This window comes from Lampetra planeri, chromosome 38 (genome assembly GCF_965212315.1).
Source record: "Lampetra planeri chromosome 38, kcLamPlan1.2.h2, whole genome shotgun sequence".
NCBI classification, from domain to species: domain Eukaryota; kingdom Metazoa; phylum Chordata; class Hyperoartia; order Petromyzontiformes; family Petromyzontidae; genus Lampetra; species Lampetra planeri.
Window position 1 is genome coordinate 10,295,447 of NC_136144.1, and position 20,583 is coordinate 10,316,029.

General features: G+C 48.0%; 1 protein-coding gene across 1 annotated transcript in view; it reads left to right on the forward strand.

Annotated features, from left to right (window-relative positions):
- Positions 1 to 10,793: 10,793 nt before the first annotated feature.
- CFAP54 (cilia and flagella associated protein 54) overlaps positions 10,794 to 20,583 on the forward strand; it is a 73,963-nt gene continuing 64,173 nt past the window's right edge. The window contains exons 1-8 of the mRNA XM_078612349.1: positions 10,794 to 11,044; positions 13,018 to 13,123; positions 14,151 to 14,291; positions 15,845 to 16,007; positions 16,856 to 16,914; positions 18,381 to 18,524; positions 19,043 to 19,156; positions 20,402 to 20,503. Of these exons, the coding sequence (XP_078468475.1) occupies positions 10,794 to 11,044; positions 13,018 to 13,123; positions 14,151 to 14,291; positions 15,845 to 16,007; positions 16,856 to 16,914; positions 18,381 to 18,524; positions 19,043 to 19,156; positions 20,402 to 20,503 (1,080 nt within the window). The remainder of the gene's footprint in view (positions 11,045 to 13,017; positions 13,124 to 14,150; positions 14,292 to 15,844; positions 16,008 to 16,855; positions 16,915 to 18,380; positions 18,525 to 19,042; positions 19,157 to 20,401; positions 20,504 to 20,583) is intronic.

Below are 20,583 nucleotides of genomic sequence, written 5' to 3' on the forward strand. Positions count from 1 at the left end.
CGGGCGTCGTGCTGGCCACGCACCCCCTCGTGTGCCGTGCCGGCCTTCATAGGTGCTCGCTAACAGCACTTGCCCCAAACGTTTTGTAAAGCTATACGGGGTATCTTTGGAGTCATTGCATCGTGTGTAAAATTGTACCAACCATTTGACGTTTACTATAACGATTTCAAAGTGGGTTAGTGTAGGAGGGAGCGGAATCTGCCTTTGACATGCGATGCTAAGCCTCCTCTCCCGTCCTTTCGATGCCACCTCAGGGGTTGATGATCAATACCAGAGGAGTTGCTCTGGGTCTTGGGACTCACTCACGTCTGCTCACTGTGTTCATAGCTACGTACGATGCGAAATAAGTTCAACATGTATACATACATACACACACGACGTGTGGCCGAGGATGCCTCCCACACAGTGGGGGGTGCCTATGCAAACAAAACTTGAGATATGGAGTCACCTGCAGGAAGCCGGCGCCTGGCGTGTTTGACCGCTTCCATGGTTACGGGAAAAACATCACAGAAGTGGCCCAAAGACTCCGATGCTCAGCAAAGCCGTGGCACGGAGCAAAGCCGTGGCACGGAGCAAAGCCGTGGCACGGCGGAGCGGTGGTGGCCCGCGCGTTCACAGCGTCCAGGGGGTTCGAGTTGAGCGGTCGCCCTGGTTAATACTGCGGATGGATTCCGCAAAAAACAAGAATATATATAACCTAGGTGACCGTCTTATTGTCGGCAGGCGTTAAAGATCCCGGTGGCGTTATTCACTCTCGGAAAGGAGAAGGCTCCGGCGGATGCCGCTGTTACACAATTTGCCGCGTTTGAAACAAAATAAAAGTTACCCATTTCATTGGGCACGACCACATTTCGATCTTCACCCCCCCCCCCCCCTGTGGACAGAGCACCTCGATGAGATTGTGCCACGAGGCGCGACCACCAAACGTGTTCAATATTTTGATTCGGTTTTTTTCTTCCAAGGCTCTGCAATGCTCCCCGTGATTATTCCCCGGGATCATTGTTGGAGCTTGCGAACCACGTGGGTGCTACTTAATGAGAACCCATCAGCAGAGCGTGCCCTGCCAAACGCCACTGGCTTGCCTAATGCGATGAGAACTTACGAGATAAAACACTTGTCCTGCATTTCGCTGTTAAAAAAAATATATAAATTATGTTGGAAAAACCTCCCCCTTATTTGGTTCCGAATGCCGGCAGATGGAACGAACAAACACATTATGTGCTTAATCGTTTTTTGGATGTGCGAACACCGTGCGTAGGACAAGCGTTGCCGGCTCTTGTGGGGAACTCCGTTGTCAGCAGAGAGCAGTGCAGCAAAGACAAAACACCTACCGCTGTACCGCCCGATGCGCCCTGCATTTACCAACCCCGCACTGCCAGCGTCAAGTGCGGCCAATTTACCTGCCCCCCGTTCCGTGCGTCGTGGGTGAGGCCCTCGCTCAACACCGGCGCACTTTGTTTCGCACGAGCACCCAAAAAAACCCTTCCAGGAATTAACAGATGTCGAGCGGCGCGCTTTGCTGAGAACGATTCGACTCCAATTCGCGTGGAGGAAGGTCGCGCGTTTCACGTTGCGGCTGGGAATCAACTCAGCCCATTATCATCATCATCATCGCCGTCGTCATCCCACCGTGATCTGATCATCCCCACGTGGTGGAGAGTCAGCATTGGTCGTTTAAAGAACAGACTTGCCCCTGCCATGGTAACGAGGAGTCTCCACAATTGGTTCAGGGCCACCGAGGTAAGATGAATACCGTCACTCGTTCGTGTGAAGAGCGGAGAGCACCAAGACCTCTCACCCCCCAAGCCCGTAACAGACTCTTGGGGCAAGTGCTGTTAGCGAGCACCTATGCGAGGCCGACGCGGCACACGAGGCAATTGCTTGGTCACACACAGTACACGCGGCAGACATTCTGTCAATCCGCTGCTGGCTTGACTTGGAGCCTCTCAATGCCGTGGGGGTCATGGGCAGGGCCGTCCTTAGAGGGGGGTGCGGGACCCGGGGCAAGTCGCGCCGTGTGGCACCCCCTACGCCTTCAACCTAAACCGGAAGTGTTACCTCTGACGCGGCGATGTCGAAGCGCACGGCCCCCCAAAGCGCGGGGCCCGGGGCAGTCACCCCAATTCGCCGTGTACCCTAGGGACGGCTCTGGAGTCATGGGGGTCACGTTACAATAGCTCTCTGACGCGTTTTTCGGGATGTATCAATTCTTCGGGAACTGAATTGCGTTCCTGAAAAAGCTCCCAGCATGCGGAGTGAAACGTCCGACACCGTGCTAAACACCCCCCGAGAAACAAAAAACATTGGAAAACCACACAGCAGCAGCAGCAGAACAACCGCTATGAACCTCCTCCGGTCGTGTTGTTTGGCCATACTTCGCCACGCGGGTCGGTGCGGGTTAGTGATAGAGTGGACGGAGCTTCGTCACGTGTGTGTGTGCGTGTTTTTAAATGTTGCGTTTGTGGGGAGTGGTAGCGTAGCGGTTGGCGCGCTGCGTTGCGAACCCGGCGACCCATGTTCGATTCCTGCTCACGGTCAACACCAGTGACGATGCTCTGAACCGGGCCTGGGCCTCCCCTAGGTCGAGCCAGCCTCAAATGTGTAGTAAACATCGCCACGAGAGAGACAAATGCGGCTGGGCGTGGTGCTGTCCATCGACCGCCTCGCGCGCCGTGCCGGCCTTCATCATCGGTGATGAAGGCCGAGCAGCACTTGCCCCAACAGTCTGTTGAGGCTACACGGGGCATCTTTGCCTTTAGATCTGTTTAATCTCTCGTGCCCTCTCCGGCTAATGCTGAACAAATGCAGAAGGAGCTATTCGCTGCGTAAGCAAGACCTGCTGCTGCTGCAGTTGAATGTTTCCTTGGCAATCCGTCGCCCTTTGCTTCATGCTTGTTGGAGAGTTTGCATCTCTTTGGGGGCTGTGCCTCGTTTGTGTTCGAGGGTGCAATGCCTTGCACAGAGTGGGCAAGGTCAGGTTCAGCGATCACTTTAGCAATTGACGCGAGTCCTGGCGAGGAATCGAACCGAGGTCGTTGGATCTAAAGCGCAACGCGCGAATTGCTCCACCACCGCTCCTCCTGTATGGGTATTGTTGTTAGTTATAATTTATTACAACGTGTAAAACATTAATTTTTTTTACGCGCAGTGAGATTCACTCGTTAATTAGGGCTGCACAATTAATGCAGTGAATGTGTCGGCAGGCGTGAGGGCGTCCATACTTCGCCACGTGCGTCGTCGGTGCGGGTTGGGCACGTGACAGGGTAACTGCAGTACCTGCAGAATACCCCACCAAGAACAAAGACCCCCCGCATACCCTTAGCAGACTGTTGGGGCAAGTGCTGTTAGCGAGAATCTATGAAGGCAGGAACGGCACACGAGAGGAATGGGTGGGCCAGCAACACCCCCGACCGCCTTTGTCTCCCTATTGGCAATGTTTACAACACTAGGTACTCATTTGAGGCTGAGTCGACCTAGAGGGGAGGCCGAGGACCGGTTCAGTTAGTCGCCACTGGTGTTGGCCGTGAACGGGATTCGAACTCGGCTCGCCGGGTTCCGTAACGCAGCGAACGATAACCGCTCCACCACAGCACGTTCACACACACACGAGATAGAGAGAGGGGAGATAAAGGCGGTGCTTAAACAAACCGATATGGCTTATACACGAAGGGTAACACATAGCGGAATAATTACATCACGTTGTGGGGCCAGACTTGTTTGGAGATGAACACTCACACGGCCACATTCCTGCTCCCACTGTGGGGGGAGTGCGAAGGGGTTTGGGACGCATTCCAATAAGATGACGCCACTTGGGCCGCTGTAACTCGCCTCCTCTCTCTCACTCTCTCCCCGTGACACAGCCATCTCGGCCAGGGAGTCTACACTGCTCCAACTTTAGGGGCCTCTCTCTCTCTCACTGTAATCTTGGGCAATTTAGCCGGGAAGAGGAAGCGAGAAGCAAAGCCCCGTGGATGCATGCATCAAACACGAGCCAGAGGCTTGGCTATAAAGGCGACTGATTGACAACAACGGGTCGTCAAGGGAAAGGCGCAGCCCTGAAATTGCTTGCATCACGCCACTGCTGGAGGAAGGGCTTCAGCTAGAGGGGGTTCTAGACAGCCTCCCACGCCCTCTCTAGAGGATATAGAGGATGATTCTTTCACTCGTGCCAGACGTTTTGGAAGAGGCGAGACATCTCTGTAAATAATGGATTTTGTTGTTATTATTAGAGGACGTCCATCAGGGGGCTATGAAATCAGCTCGTGTGCAACTGCTGGGTGGATTATTACATCGCAGGGTCCTGAGAGATGGCGACGACTTGGGGAGGACTTCATCCGGCAGTGGATTGAGCATGGCTGGTGAGGATGGCGTGTGTAGGTAAAGCGAGAGAGTTCGCTGGAGAACGCCAGCAAACACGACGGGATGATAGTCCTTGACCTCACCACCTAAGTTGTTGCATCGCATCGCGATCTCTGCGTGACCCACCTAACCCCACCTCTGCACAGTTGTGTGCCAGCACTTTAGAAACCAGGGTTGGTGGATTACGTACAGACTCGTGAACCTCCCAGAGCCACTGGGGCTGCAAGGACGACCAAGAGATGACAGGACAGCAAGTGATTTCGTGACTTAGTTTGCGCGGACTTTGAGTCCATTCCTTCGCTTGCACAATGGATTTTACCCTGGTACCCTGATTTGTCGTGCCCACATTCAAACTCCCTAAGAGGGAATTTACCAAACATCCAAATATAGGAAACTCATATTAAAATTGCCTTGAGAGGGAGACTTTCCTGAATACATATGCCGTTGCTTTGAACCAAATCACCTAGAATGCCTCTGTAGTCGTCCAATCTCAGATAGAAATCGGGTTGAGTGTGGATCGTGCTCGGATGGGAAACCACCATGCATAACATGTTGTCTATAGGCTGCGGGGATACGTGGTTTGAAGGTGCAGCAAACATCCATTGTACCGTACATTCTATGCTCCCACGTCTATGATATCTGCCTACATCAAGGGTCGCTAACCAAAATAAGAAGAGGATAAAAACAATTTTTAAATCAGTCAAAAACCCCTTTATTTCAATAACTGCAATGCGTGTGAAGAATGTCACAAAGCAGTCCTTTCAATGAAATATTCATTTATACTGGAGGAATCCGATGAGCTATAAAGCTCTTTTTTTCACAGGTATCCAGTAGGGGCACGGGGCCAGAACGTTGCAACAACAAACAATACAAAAAAAACACAATATGAGTGCAAATATACAAATAAAACTAACTAGTTTTGTTTACTCTCCAGGTAAATCCCACTTATGGTATTAACTTCTTTTTCAGGAGCGACCTGGCTATCACAAATGACATCTCAACGAAGTGGCTTATCGGGTGGAAATGTTCAGCAGGCAAATACTGTAAACGCACGTGTCTAAGCGTGGAGGGAAAACCCATAGGACCCGCAGAAAAATCCACGAGATCACGGGGAGAGAGACACGCAAACTCCAAATATACAGGTGTCAGGGTCGGGAACGAACCCACGACCTCCTGTATACCGGAGCCGCAGGTTACCGATCCCTAGCCTCCACCAAGCAGCACCAAACAGCGTGGTTCATGTATACGGTCAAAAAACCGTCACGACCCACCAGAGTGTATGGAGACCCCCCCCCCCGTCCATCTAATGTCAAAGGGCTGTTCACGTACACACACGTCGCATTACCATGTACTTGCTTCGAGAAGAAAACGGTTCGTTCAAATGCCTACTAACCACGATGACATAAGGGGTCATAAACGTGGTCCCAAACGAAAAATATGCAACCGAGGCTGAAAAAGTGCCCACAAGGTGAAGCGTGGAGGGACGCGTGCTTGTGATGCCATTCTGAGACAGAAAGAAGAACGCGTGGATGAGAGAAAACACGCGGGCTCGTGACATAATCATAACTGAAACTGTTAAAACGAAGTATATGGGCTTGGGTAGGACACCTCGTCAGACGAGATCGTGGCACGATGGTCAATAATAATAACGGAGTGCCAGCCAAGACACAAAACGCGTCTGACAGTGCACCGGCAAGGAAGTGTTGCGGTTAAATCAGCTCCTGTGCGGGTGCCGGGTGGATTACTAACACCGCAGTATCGTTAGATGTGGCGGACGGATTGGGAAGGAGGCCTTAATCCGGCAGTGGATTGACCACGGCTGCCTGTGATGGCATGCACAAAACCCATCGCTCCTATTCAAATCGGAACGAGGCACGGTTTTGTGGGGCTACGGCAGCTTTCAAAAAGGAGAAAGTACCCGGTGCAGGCCTTGCTCACTCCACTGCTGGTGCCTCCACCAGAGGGAATTCCAGAGAGCCCCCCCCCCGTCTAGAGAAGTGGCTCTGAACCTGGGGTGCACGCACCCCCTGGGGGTGCGAGACGTGGCTCGATTTTTCAAAAGGTAAATAATCGAAACAGAAATTAAGCACGGGCACGTAAGTACAACTACTTTATATTTTTGGTTCTTTCGGTAAAGTCAAGTAGAAGGGAAAAAATAAAATAAGAAAAAATATCTATATATTTTTATTGTTTTATTATATTTTTATTTTTTATTATTTCCCTTCTACGTGACTTTACCAAAAGAACCAAGAATATTAATCCTTGCAGTCACGAAAGCTTTAAATAAAAAATACAACTACTTTGTTTCATCAAACCCCAGTGTATTTATGAACATGATACTGTTTTAACCAAAGGGGTGCAATGCTGCAGTAAAGGTTGAGATCCACTGCTCAATGTTGCATTTTTGACCTACCTCTCCCACGCTGGTTACTCGTCGGAGTTCCCACACTTAACCCCACCACACCTATCGTGGTGTACCCGCCCCCCATGTATGCCCCTGAGCAGACTGGGGGGGGGGGTATCAGAAGCTTGCCCATTGTTTCAACTGCCACGCCGAGAGATCGAACGGGCGACCTTTGCAGGCTTGCAAGTCCACTGCGATAACCATTACATCACCGGCCGGTAGCAGCAGTACCTCTACAGTCGCTTCCACGTAAACAAATATACGTATATATGTGTATATATATCTTAAAGCGCACTCAGGGGAGGGTGGGTGTGTGTGCTGGCGATGTTAAGCAATGAGCTATGAAGCCCTCGCCCGTCTTGTGTTTAACCCGAATTGTGATGTTGAGCCAAAACAGCTGTATCGTGTTTGCAAAAAGCCGGCCCTTTTCTGGGCACTTTCTCGCAGTTCCACCTCCCAGAGCTCACGCAGTGCACGAGGCCCATGTATGGTCACGCAGAAGAAGGAGTGGGGCAGGGCAAGAGAGGACTTTTTTTGGTGCGGGAGGGGGGTGCAAGAGGGCTTTGAGAAAGAGGAGCGAGCGAGCGAGAGCGCTTCCCGGCCACTAGTGTAAACAATCGGACCATTACTGATTATGGGAATACTGTGCACGCACGCAGCGCCGGCGAAAGGACGCCTCCCTTTATCGTTGCAAGCCAAGGATGACCTCGCCCACCACCGCCACCACCACCACCGCTCCCTGCCCCCCCATAGTGAGAACTCGAAGTTGCAGACCGTGTTGCTGACGGGGTGACGTGACTCAACTAAAATATGTTACATTTTGATTTAAAGCTTTCGTGACTGCAGGGATTCGTATTCTTGGTTCTTTCGGTAAAGTCACGTAGAAGGGAAATAATAAAATAATGTAAATATAAAACAAACAAAATTCTCACGACGTTTCGACTGCAACACAAGCAACCATCATCAGGTGTGAAATCCACAGCTGATGATCGCTTGTGTTGCAGTCGAAACGTCGTGAGAATTGTATTGTTTTATATTTGTATTATTTTATTGTTTCCCTTCTACGTGACTTTACCGAAAGAACCAATAATTTAAAATATGTTAGTTTTTATCTTACCAGGTAAGGCCCACTGAGCTACGTGGCACTCTTTTTACAAGCGACGTGGCCATCACAAATGAGGAGCTCAACAAAGTGGCTTCTCATCATCACGTGGAAATGTCTCGCGGCCAAATACCCCAAACGCACACGTTGATTCTAAATGTGGAGGAGGAGGGGGGGGGAATCGGAAGAACCCAGAGAAAAATCCACGCGACCGCGGGAAGAACGTGCAAACTCCAAACATACAGCATGCGTCAGGGTTGGAATCGCATCCACGACCTTTTGTGTACCAGGCGAGGTAGTTAACATCTCGCCACCGCAGCTTCCCTGAAAAACTGAAACCGCGCATCTGACACTCATCACTCCGCAACCACGCTCACAGTGAACCACTTACCTGACACTCACCACTCACCTGACCCTCACCACTCACCTGACACTCACCTGACACCACTCACCTGACATTCACCACTCATCAACCGCGCTAACCAGAGGTGTGGACTCGAGTCATGTGACTTGGACTCGAGTCAGACTCGAGTCATGAATTTGATGACTTGCGACTCGACTTGGACTTGCATAACAATGACTTTGTCCCACCTATGAGATGTGGACTCGAGTCATGTGACTTGGACTCGAGTCAGACTCGAGTCATGAATTTGATGACTTGCGACTCGACTTGGACTTGCATAACAATGACTTTGTCCCACCTCTGGCGCTAACCACTCACCTGACACTCATCACTTATCCATAATAGAGGTTTTTGGTTAGATCGCATAAATGTATAAATGTGTCGTTAAACCCGCCACCACCCGACACAGCCAACAAGTAAGGGTTGTCACGTAAACAGAACGTGGCCAATTCGTGACTAGTACAGCACTAACCGGTGTGTTGGAGAGCCAAGCCACAACATTTACACACTGAGTACGACGTTTCGCAACCACGCTCACAAGTCGGCAATCACGCAACGCACTCACGACTCAATTGGCACTGACCACTCACCAGACACTCAGCAGTCAGAAATCTCTGCAATCGTCGTCCAATCTCGGTCGCGTCCTCCGGCCATTTAAGGGAGGTTACTCAGGCTGTCGCATGGATACCGTACAGGAGAATGTTATTTTTTTATGCGCTCGGTGAACGTGAGTGCGACGTTGCGTGTGGCGACAGCACACGACAAATACACAACATGAAACAATCGTGGGACAGGGGGGTTGGGACCAGTGGTCTTTATTGGGGGCCACCATACCATGTACCATTGCTCAGACAAAAACCCCCCTGAAATGCATAATCCTCGTATTATTTTACATACATATTGTAGGAAAATCAGAACAATGGAAAGATGCACTACTGTACATTGTTAAGTATGACAAGTAATTTGTGATAGTGAAACGGATGCACATTTGTGTCTGCTCATTTCCCCACGTGAATGAAATACAACATCTGATTTCCCATCACACAAAAGCCTCCACGCGACCCATGACCTCAGAACCCGGAATGCGGCCGATGTCGTCAGATCTCGTGAAGCTAAGCAGGTACGAACCTGCATAGTGCGTGGATGGGTGACCAGGAAGCTTCCAATGCGTTGGAAATTGCTGCGGGGATACATTGTGGGCAGCAGAGTGCAGTGCAGGAACATACGATGTTGTACTGCACGTTTATGTTCCCATGTCTACAGTGTTAGCCTTCAACCAAGAATGACAATTGCGGTAAAGTATGGACATGTAACCGCCACGACCCACAGTGTAGGGAGGCCCTCATCAAGCAGTGGATTGATAAAAGGGGCTATACATTTAATATTGTGTCATTGACAATGTTGACCACTTTCATCTCCTCTTGAGACAATATAAATACAAATAGCTAGGCCAGTCCTCACTACAGTAACGTGGAATTTCCTACCACTGGCTCAGGGCTGTCAATGGAGATGAGAATAATCCCATATTGCTCCTTTCGGTGAGCAGATACTTTGACTTGACCACACACACACACGAGTGGACCCGGAGTGGACTCGTGTATGTTGTGGTCTCTGGTCACACCTCATCTCCTCCATTCTCCCCTACCATGCAGCTCGCCCCATATATGTATGCAACGCACACGCACGCACTGAAGACACTTGCATTCCTTACTCGGGAGATTTTAAACACCGTGACACCGTGTCAGACATTACGGTGACGCAGCCACCATGTTATTATTTGTGGTCCGATTTGTTTTCAGGTTGTACTGCTTTGTTGTTCGACATGATGTCCGACGTTTCGCTGCGCCTGCCGGGAGCTTTTGTAGGCACTGAATGGAGTAGCTGATTTTTCCCTCGGTTATATAAAGTTGCCAGCTGCTGCTAGCGATGTGAGTTTGTCATCTGATGTACAGCCGCGAAAACGGACGTAGTACGTCCTGTAGTTTCATAATGCATTTTAGGTTCCCACCCAAATCTATTCGAATTGTGCGATGAGGTCAGCACCGGGTTTAGGGGAAGGAAAACAGGACACTTGTGCAGGGCCCACGAAACATACGCGTTCTTATCCAGAAAAATAGGAGCGTTCACTCATCCTTTTAATATGAACAATAGAATTGCCGTTGTATTAGGTTTTAGTTTCATCCTACAATTTTCCCCATCTGACACCCAGCAATGAAGGGTTGGGAAACGTATGTATGCACTTATTTAAAACTCTCCTCTTCAAGTATATTGCATTGAATTTCGATTTAAAGCTTTCGTGACTGCAGGGATTCATCTTCTTGGTTCTTTCGGTAAAGTCACGTAGAAGGGAAATAATAAAATAATAAAAATAAAGCATTTTATTATGTAGAAGGGAAATAATTAAATAATAAAAAATAAAACATAACACCATACAAACCAATAGGGCTCTTGACAGCCAATAATCATCACCCCATACAAACCCAACGGGGCCCTTGAAACCCAAGAACCCTACCTAACATCAACCAATGGCGGCGCGTGCCTGCAACCGCGTTGCCATGGAGACGCGGCGGGGGGGGGAGGACGCCGGAGCAGAGGCGGCAATGGCGTCGCTGGGCTCAGCGGCAGCGGACGACGCCGTGACCGTAGCGGTGGCCGGCGGCGGCGGCCCTCTGGTCGCGCGTACCCGGGGCCCCGCGGCTCCCCGGGCCCTAGAGCAGGAGCTCGGGGCGCTGCTAGGGTCCCTGAGGCGGGAGCGAGGCGAGACGGGGCCGAGACGGTAACACGACCGGCTCCGGCCGTAGCGCGCAAAGTTTACTGTCAAAACGTGACGCGAATGATGGATTCGTCGCGCACGAGTCCACGCGAGTCGTTTGCGCGCCTCCTGTTGCCGAGCATTGTCGATCCACTGCTGGACGGTGGCCTCACCGGGCGTCCTCATGGTCGACTCAGCCTCAAATGAGTACCTGGTGTGGTGTGTAGTCAACCGTGGGGGGCGGCGTCTGCCCCCTCCACTCCCTCCTCCACTCACTCCTCCACCGCATCGATCAGCGGGCCCCCGCCGATCGGGTGATCGATCCTCCCGCGCGAGCCCCCTCTCGACGTAGACACACGGCTCAAGCGCTGGCTCACCGCCGCACGGGGTTACTCCTCGCACGCCCACGGACACCACCACCACCACTCGTGCCAAGGCGGCTGCGCGCACACACGCGCCCCTGCAGGCGCTTATATGTCAACATGCGCACGCACCGCGACGAGCGCTCTACGCTCGCTCTCCCGCCGAGCGCACTGTCACTCACGCCGATGCCTACGCCCGCAGCGCTCTCCTCTCCCCCGCTACTCACACTAATGTAGCGCACCGCACTGAGCCTGACGATGAACGGCGGCGTGAAAGCGCGCGGACGTCTGTGGGTGGTTATCCGCTAATCCGCTTCCACACAACGGCCGGCGTCGAACGGCTGCGCGAATATGCGCGTCGGCGGGTGGTTATCCGCTACCCCGCAGCCGCGCTAAGACGCGCTCTCAAGCTGCTGCATGGATACGCGCGCGTCGGTGCGCGGTTGATTCCCACACCGCGTCCACACAATGACATGCTACAGCAGCGGCGTGAACACGCGCGCACCTGCTGACGTTTGTATTCTCACACGCGCATGCCCCGCGGTTAGCACTACAGCAGCGGCAATGTAACCTGTCCTGCGGGGGTCGGCCAATCTCCTGGCACCGGGAAACCGTGGGGCTTCCCCTCTAGGGGCCCTTGGGATTAAAACCCGACGTGCCAGGCAATTCCCCGCCAGGACACTACGTGTGTGCGCTGCGTGTGGGTGTGTGTTTAGTGCGGGGGCCGGGAGGGAGTCGCGTCACTTGCGGAGTTTCTCCGCGGTCGTGGCACTACACAACATCGCCGCTGGCCATGGGCGCAGTTTGCGGCTGCGGGGGGGGGCAACGCCCCCCCCCAAATTGGACACCTTTATTAATTTAGTAATTTATATGTAAGACTTACATATCAATTAATCATATGCATCCACAATTCATAATGTGAGGGACAAAGCGAATGCCTGCCCCCCCCCCCCCCCCCCAATATGGAAGTCAAACTTTGCCTAAGCCGCTGGGGAGACAAAGGCGGCCGGGCGTGGTGTTGGCCACCTCGTGCGCCTTGCTGGTCTTCATAGGTGTTCGCAAACAGCACTTGCCCCTACAGGCTACAAGGGTGATCTTTGTGTTTGTGTGTGTTTTTTTGCGTGACCATACTTCACCGCTCGTGTGTCAGTGCGGGTTGGTGGAACGTTGGGCCAACGTTGATCCAACGGTTTCAAACCCATGCCAACGTTCAACCAACGTTGGCATGTTCTGTGCAACAATGAATCATGAGAATCATAGGCTATACTTTTTGTTATTACTTTCGTTGTTCACGCACTAAATTTAAGCATTTTCATCATTTCAAACAGTCATTTACTGCCAATTTTTCATATAATCCTAAAATGTTATTTATAAACTTGGAAAAACCCTTCAGATTAAACATTTTGACGGGTTTTCATTGTGTAAATTGACAGGTTCGTATTGAGGCCTAATTTTCAGGGGTTTTTTTTCGGAATGAATCTGACAATTGGGAACGCACATCTCTCATGCTACGGTTATGTATGTTCAACTGCTCCCAAATGCAGAAAAAGACTATTTCACAATGTATCCGAGTGGCAGCAATGTTATGTATCTGTACTAATGGCCTCTCTCTCTGTGACTTTATGGTTTTGTCAGCTCGAACATGCTGTTTGCCATATGGAATAAGTACGAACATAAAATCTCAACTGAATTATTCCGAAACAAGCTTCTCAGCACCGGGGATATACTGGTGGAATTAAAGGTAAGTACTGTAATGTTAAATATACACTGTTAATATACTACAAATAGCACAGATTATCATCATCATGTCTCCCTGATTCGCAATGGTTTGCGTGGGTGTCAATGATGCCTCGGCCATCAATTATCTCCAATTTTGCCCGTCCTTTGTAGTATTTGTCAGGAGTTGTACCGGCTTATGACATCACATCCTATGGATGGGCTGATGTCGCACCAGAGAACTCACCAGCCACCAGTTGCTGGATACTCATCTCACATTTCTCAGACACTACATCCCTGACACCACTCAGCAATCGCCACACACTCACTATTCAACTATTACCATGAGTAACATGGGCTCCCCTCTATTTGTACATATGTAGCTGCAAAGAAAGGTAGCTGTGTTTTGGAAACAGTTCCTGTTTTTTGACCGAGGTAAAATATCAGAGGTTGTGCCAAAGCAAAATTTAATTCCATACATCACAGGATTCTTGCAGCTAGAATTAGTCCTCGCTAGATCCTGTACAACAAATTGAATCAAGTAAAACGCTGCGACAGATTGGTAAATTAAGTTATCTATATATATCTCAGTGATGGCTGTGGCTCCAGTTTAATTTGTGGTCGAGTAATCTCTGCTTAGGATTTTCCAGTTTTATGCAAAATATTCCGACAATTTTCTTCATAATATTCTCCACCGTATAAAAATCTGAAAACCATGCACCTTATGAGGAGGACGCATCGCATGACAGACCAGTGCTCGTCATGGCATTTGCTTTCGATGCATTCATTAACCACTTACACATGTTGCCTCATGCTGAAAAAAAAGATTAAATGGAGTTTGTGATGCCTATAAACTGGAGCCAAGAGTTGTGTTTTGACCTCTCCTAATACATATGGCACAATATATAACTATATACAGTAATTTATCGCGTATCTTTATTGAAAACATTCCTCTTTAATGGCTTCAGTCAGTATATATGCTTATTATACTTTGTTTGGAACTCCAATCTAAGATTGCTTATGAATTGCAATTTGTATTTTCTGTCTCACAGAACCATAAGATGGCGTTGAATCTGTGTTACGGACGATACCTCCAGTACATCTACCCATCTCCTCATGACATCGGCAACTTAAGCGAACTGATGGCTCGCTTCTTCCCACGAGAACTTGGTGACAGCGACTGTGTACCTACGGTACGTACATCATAAATATATCTCTATCACTTTTACAACAATTAGTGAAGAGCATAGTTCTCCCAGTACGTTGAGCGAAACGTCGGACATCATGCGATACAACCTGAAAACACATCGGAGAACTTTGCAGCACAACCACAAAAATGTACGCAGTGATTGGAAAGAGCACATTGGAGCCCATAGGAGCGGTGGTGCCATGGTGTGCGCCACCACACTACAAACCTTGCTACCTAAGTTTGATTTCCGGCCATGGCTCACATCGGTAACGCATGATATATGAACCGATTCTGGGTCTCCCCTTCACCACCGACCAGCATGTTGAAGTACGTTCAAATGACCCCGAAGACCGACACGTGGGGAGGCCTTCATCCAGCAGTGGATTCACAAAGGGTTGTACTCTTATTCTTTGGTTCTTTCGGTAAAGTCACGTAGATAGAAAAAATTTAAGTAAATAAAAGAAAAAACAAAAACTACGACGTTTCGATCACAACACAAGCGGTCGTCAACAGGAGGAAAAAGGTATATTACGTTTTTATCACTGCTACGACTTATTTAATGTTTGTAATACAACCTTTCACTCAGAATTATTCTTTGACCAGAAAGCAGCATGGCCTGTCATACATTTTGTGCAGGGTTGGCTAATGTTGAGAACTAAAGCGCTCCATGAACACCGTGGGGCCTGTTTAACACAGCACAACAAAGCCATGTAAAGTGTACAGGCATGCTCTGCTGATGAGACTAAAAAGTTTAAACTGGTCATCCAGAGTTTGCCTGATTAAACAAATGCTTCTGGAAACCATTGGTCTCGAAAGCCCCTAGGCTGAAGAACCAAAATGTTATTTTATTATAACATTTTGGTGGTAGTGAACACACCCTTGTCAATGGTTTTTACTTTGATCTTTTTTTATTTGTTACTATCTGTACATTGACGTTTTCCCCAATTTCATCCTGATTGTGCCATCGGTGTCAATTGTGCTGTCAGTGTCATGTCGTGCTTTTTGTGTTGAGTTTGTTGTTCTTGCCGGGCACCTCCGAATAGCACGGTTGGCTACATATGGTGCGAACGAACTTCAACATACATACATACATGGGATGATGTATCAATTCGAATACTTCGCCTCAGAGCAGTGCAACCCTTCATGTTAGAAGATAGCCCTTGGAAGCAAATATCACAGAGCTACCTCCGAGACCCCTTCAAGTGACCCCTTCAAGTGACCTCTGGTCCACACAGAATGGTGCCTCACTTACCCCACTTGCCCTGCTACAGATTAGATTGACAAAGGTCAATGTAATATTTTGTATATTTCAGAGCTGAAAATGTAACCAAATGAAATTAAGCGCTTGTATTTAACATCATGGATAGTTTCTGCAATAATTTTAGACTGGGATAACATCATCAACTCATTACATTTGAGAATCCGATTTAGTCAAAGGTAACTGTCTGGATTCGAACCCAAATTCTCTTGAGCTACCCAACCACCTCATTGGTACCGTATTATGATTACTAACCGTGTGTGTGTTCTTTGTTGTACCTGTCCTGTCGCACCCTGTAGGTACGTGCATTGCTGGGTTTCTGCACGTGCCAGTTTGCTTTACTGGTGGCAGGTGGTGGTGGCGGCGAGATGAAGCGCGGGTGCCTGCAGCTGCTGTTCCTGCTGCGCCTCCTCACACAGGCACTGCTGCAGGACGAGCAACTTTGCTGGCTCCTCTACAATGGTACCTTGACTGCCTGATTCAATAGCCACTGTCACCGTAAATATCCGTGATTCTTGTAAAAACTATGACCAAATCATGCTAGATGCGCCCTCAGATCTCAAGCTAAGTAGGGTTGATTTTGTTTCGTACTTAATGTAAGACTGCTTGGCAAGTACAATGTGTTATGTTCTTGGGTTGCAGAGCAGCTAGGCAATGGCAGTAAAGCAATGGATTATTTAATCTATCTGTGCGAAGCGTTTAGTGTTATCCTCCCATATGTGTGGGGTTGTTCCGGGTTCTCTGATGACTTCCCACATACCAACCACTTATTAATGAAATTGGGAAAAGGAAAGCATGCCCACATGAAAAAAATCCTTAAGCTTAGTGAAGCAGACTCTATATATGTGTTAAAAAAAACCTTACCTTAGCTGGGTCCAGTGGTGGTGCAGTGGTTAGTGCACGGCACAATGAACCCAAGTTCGATTCTCAGCCATAGCTAACATCATTAGTGAGTGATATCTTAAATAATCATAGCCCCCTCCCCATTCATCAACCTGCACTGACCAGCGTGGTGAAGTATGGTCAAATAACCCCCACATTAAAATGAGTGCTGTGCATTTATATCGGTTGTCTAACTTTAGTCATGGAATATCCAATGTTTTATGCTGGTAAACAATACAAATTGTTGACTTCCTTGCACAATATCTTAAAGTTCCGCCAGATGGTATTTAGTTTACTAACCCTAGAGGAATGGCGATGAGGTCAAGACAACCCTGATGATAATATTCAGCAATATTTCATTCTTTATTCCTTACATGGCCTTATAATGTGCGCTGACTGTTGAATCTGCCAACACTTTTTCTTTACAGGCACCGTTCATATATACACCATTAGCAGACACCTCATGGAGCATGGCCATTCTGCAAAGGTAGAGTACTTTGAAATGCTTTACTATTTCGATGGATTTGTACCTCGTTTATTCATAACAGTCCTGTCGGAGCACTGAGCTGGCAGCACGACTTAGATCCTTGATTCGAATCCAAGCAGCCGCCCGTAATTAAATTGGAATCCCGAGACTATTGAGTTGACGATTTCAGCCTAGTCACCAATGGCTTTACAATACATCCTTATAGAGAACTCTATTTTTATTTCTGCATTTCTGAGCTATGAGTATAAATCATTCTGTGACTTCAGGTTTCCTCCCACACACAAATTTCTTAAATAATTGGCCAAGTACTCCAATGTAGAATGTTGCAGGAAAAATATGGACTCTCTTTGTGGCGTTTCTGGATAAACAAGGGCTATATTTTTATTTTATTTAGAACATCAGATTAACCAGGAAAGCCTCACTTAGTCTCGACACCCATTTTTCGAAGGTTCCTGCTAAGTTTCACAGTAGGCGTTGATGATTGCTGTGTTTTTCAAGTTGAGTAATTTGAAGGTCATTTTACAAATTTGGATCCTGACGTCGGCACACATGGCCAACTCTTTTTCAAAGGATATGTAAAATCCATTGTAAGGCAGACAAATGGTTAATGCACCCACAGTACTAAACAGGGCGGCGGCCGTGGGGCTTGAATCGCGAACCTCTGCAACAAGCGACATGCGCTGTCACGTTGGCCTCGCCATCGCTCCATAGATTGTAATTGTGGGTTTGTGATTTATTCCAAATAAATTCCAGGTTGATAGTAAATTGAGGATGTGCCTGGGTACGATAAGTAATATTAAAGGAGTTGATAATTACAAACAATAGTTGTTATTTACCATGTAAAAAATAAACATTGACTGATTGAGAATGGAATATTGGGAGATCACCACGTGGCCCAGAGATCAGAGGGTTGTTTTGTTACCGCTGAGACTTTGGGTCCAAATCCAGGCAGCTCCCTGTGGTTAAACCGTGTTCTCAAGTGTAGTGAGTTTCATCCCAGTCAGCAATGATATCGTACAAAACTAATTTCGTAAAAAAAAGTTCTGGATTTGATTTGGTACATTTAAGCCCTGAGAATTAAAAATATGTATTTGTAGTGAGTCTCATCCCATTCACCAATGATATCGTACAAAACTAATTTCGTAAGAAAAAGTTCTGGATTTAATTTGGTACATTTAAGCCCTGAGAATTAAAAATATCGATTTGTCTGTTACGCTTCAAATATGAGACTGTCTGCACCCCGGGGTTGGGTGAGAAAGTGCTGCCCCCTACTGTGTGGACCAGAGAATCTCAGTGGTTGTTTTGTGATAGCCCCTTGTGTGGGCTATTCTCAAACACGAAGTGCTGCAAGAGATGCGAAGTGACGCTTGGTTTCTTTCACAACATGACACCGATAGCACAGATGGTATATGTGTGTGGAATTTTTTTTAATAAGATGTGTCTGTCCGGCGTGCTGTGCGGGTTAGGTGTGTGAGTACTTGCTGTGGGCGAGCGTGTGCATGGAGAGCTCGGTGCCTCTACTGGACGTGCGCTACCTGAGCTGGCGAGCAACGCTGTACACAGCCGTTTGCCAAGCGTACTACGACTGCAAACTACCTGCACAGGCGGAGGTACAGCCAAACCATTGCTGTCTGAGCAAACAAGTGAACGGTTGACTATATTCACCAACACACATAAGCCCCTTACGATTTCAGTGCCTTGTACGAATGAATGTGTGAACTAATCACTTCCCTATTACACGATTGCAACTCTCTCCTATATGGCCTCCTCAAATCCCTCGTTTCTCAACTGCAGATGATCTAAAATGTTTGCTGCCAGACATCTCACCTGCACTTGTAGATGAGACCAAATTTTCCCTACCCTCCAACCTCCCCACTGTTGCCCAATATTATCCCAGATTAATTTCAACATCGCACTCAACCTCTTTACTATATTTCATGGACTTACCCCTGTCTACCTCTTCTCTCTCATCTCATTTTATGCCCCTCCACACATTTCTCTGCTCCAGAAAGAAGGCCATCACTACCTTCTTGAGTGGTGTTCGCTGGTCTTAATAGCTACTCTCAAGCAGCACCTGTCCCTGTCTAAATGGAATTATGTATTGTTGCGTGTGTGTGTGTCTTTGCAGGAATTTGCGAGGCGTGGTCTGGCGAAGATAGCCGAATTGAGTGAACTTGAAAGCCAGAGTTCATCTCCCCACTCCAATCAAGCTGAGAGTGCTTTCCGTGATGCCACCATCAAGGTGCATTCACTTTTGCGTGTATAACCCGGTAGCACCCACAGTAATTACTGTTAGCGGTGGTGCAGTGGTTAGCACACTGTGCTATGAACCTGGCGACCTGAGTTTGAGTCCCGATCACAGCACGTCAGTGGCAAGTGTTATCTGCACTGACCTAGCATCCTCCTCAAGCTCTGCACCAACCAGCACTGACCAGCGTGGTGAAGTGTGGTCAAACAAATCCCCATGACTGACACGGCACGGGGAGGCCTTCGAGAGCTCCAGTGTCATATGTGGGTTACTATAATGCATACTACATGTAGCTTGGTGTTGTTAAAGTTGTTAAAACTCAGTTAATATTTCATGGGTAAATGACAACAGAATAATTAAAGGTATGGATAGGCAAGATTAAGCAATGGTGATGCCGACCTGTGACCCAGCACTTTGAAGGCAATGGTTGGAGGATTGCCTAGAGGTTGCTAAAGCTCACAAACCCATTGAGTTGCACGGCGGCAAAGGGAAAATACAGAAAATGTTTCATGAACCCGACTTGTGTGGACCTTTGATCATTTTTTATGGGTTATCTCCAGTTACTGCAGTTTTCTACCCAATGCAATATGCAAGTTTGGGAACTTGGAAGCCATTCCAATACAGGACACTCCTGAGAATGAGTCTCAATGCTTATTGAGGCTTTCCTGGATAAATATATTATAGATCTATTTAAGCCTCTTCCACAACTCTTTAGTCATTATTATGATATGTTTACGGTGGTTGGATGGCTGAAATGTCAGGGTACAGAGCTGGCACCACCAAATTCCTGGGTTTGATTCCTGGCAGTCATTCTCGATTGAATCGGCATCACACATATAGCAAATTGATGGTCTCAACCTGATCAGCAATGACAGTACAAAAAATGTACTAGTTACATTTCGTTTTACACCTACTTTGACATGAATTCCAGCTCTGCGAGTTACAAATATCATGTGTGTTGAAAAGTACTGCCGCCTAGAAGTAGTTCTGTGATCTCCGTGATCTCCGCTTCTGTGGGCCTTTCTCGAAAAATAAAGGGTTGCACTTCTCTGCGAGAGATTATTTATCTTTTGAAATGATGCCGAGAGCACGTTTTGGATAAAATCGGGGACGCAAGACAAACAAATACGAAGAAAAAAGGATTGGTGGTGTATTTATTTATTTTAAGTGCTCGTACAGTGTGCCAATAGCATTGTAAACTACTTTCACTCGGGTTTCTTGTTTCCTGTGTGCTCTCAGATGGCCATTATGATTTTCAAGCACACAGTCTTTGAATCCAGAAAGAAGCCGAAAGGGTTTTTGAGGACGAGAATGAAGACGAACTTGCGCGACCCCAAAATTGTAAGTTATGCGTCCACAATTGTGATAATATATTTTTTTATAATACTAACGTTGCTAGACACAGTGGCTGTGTAAACCAG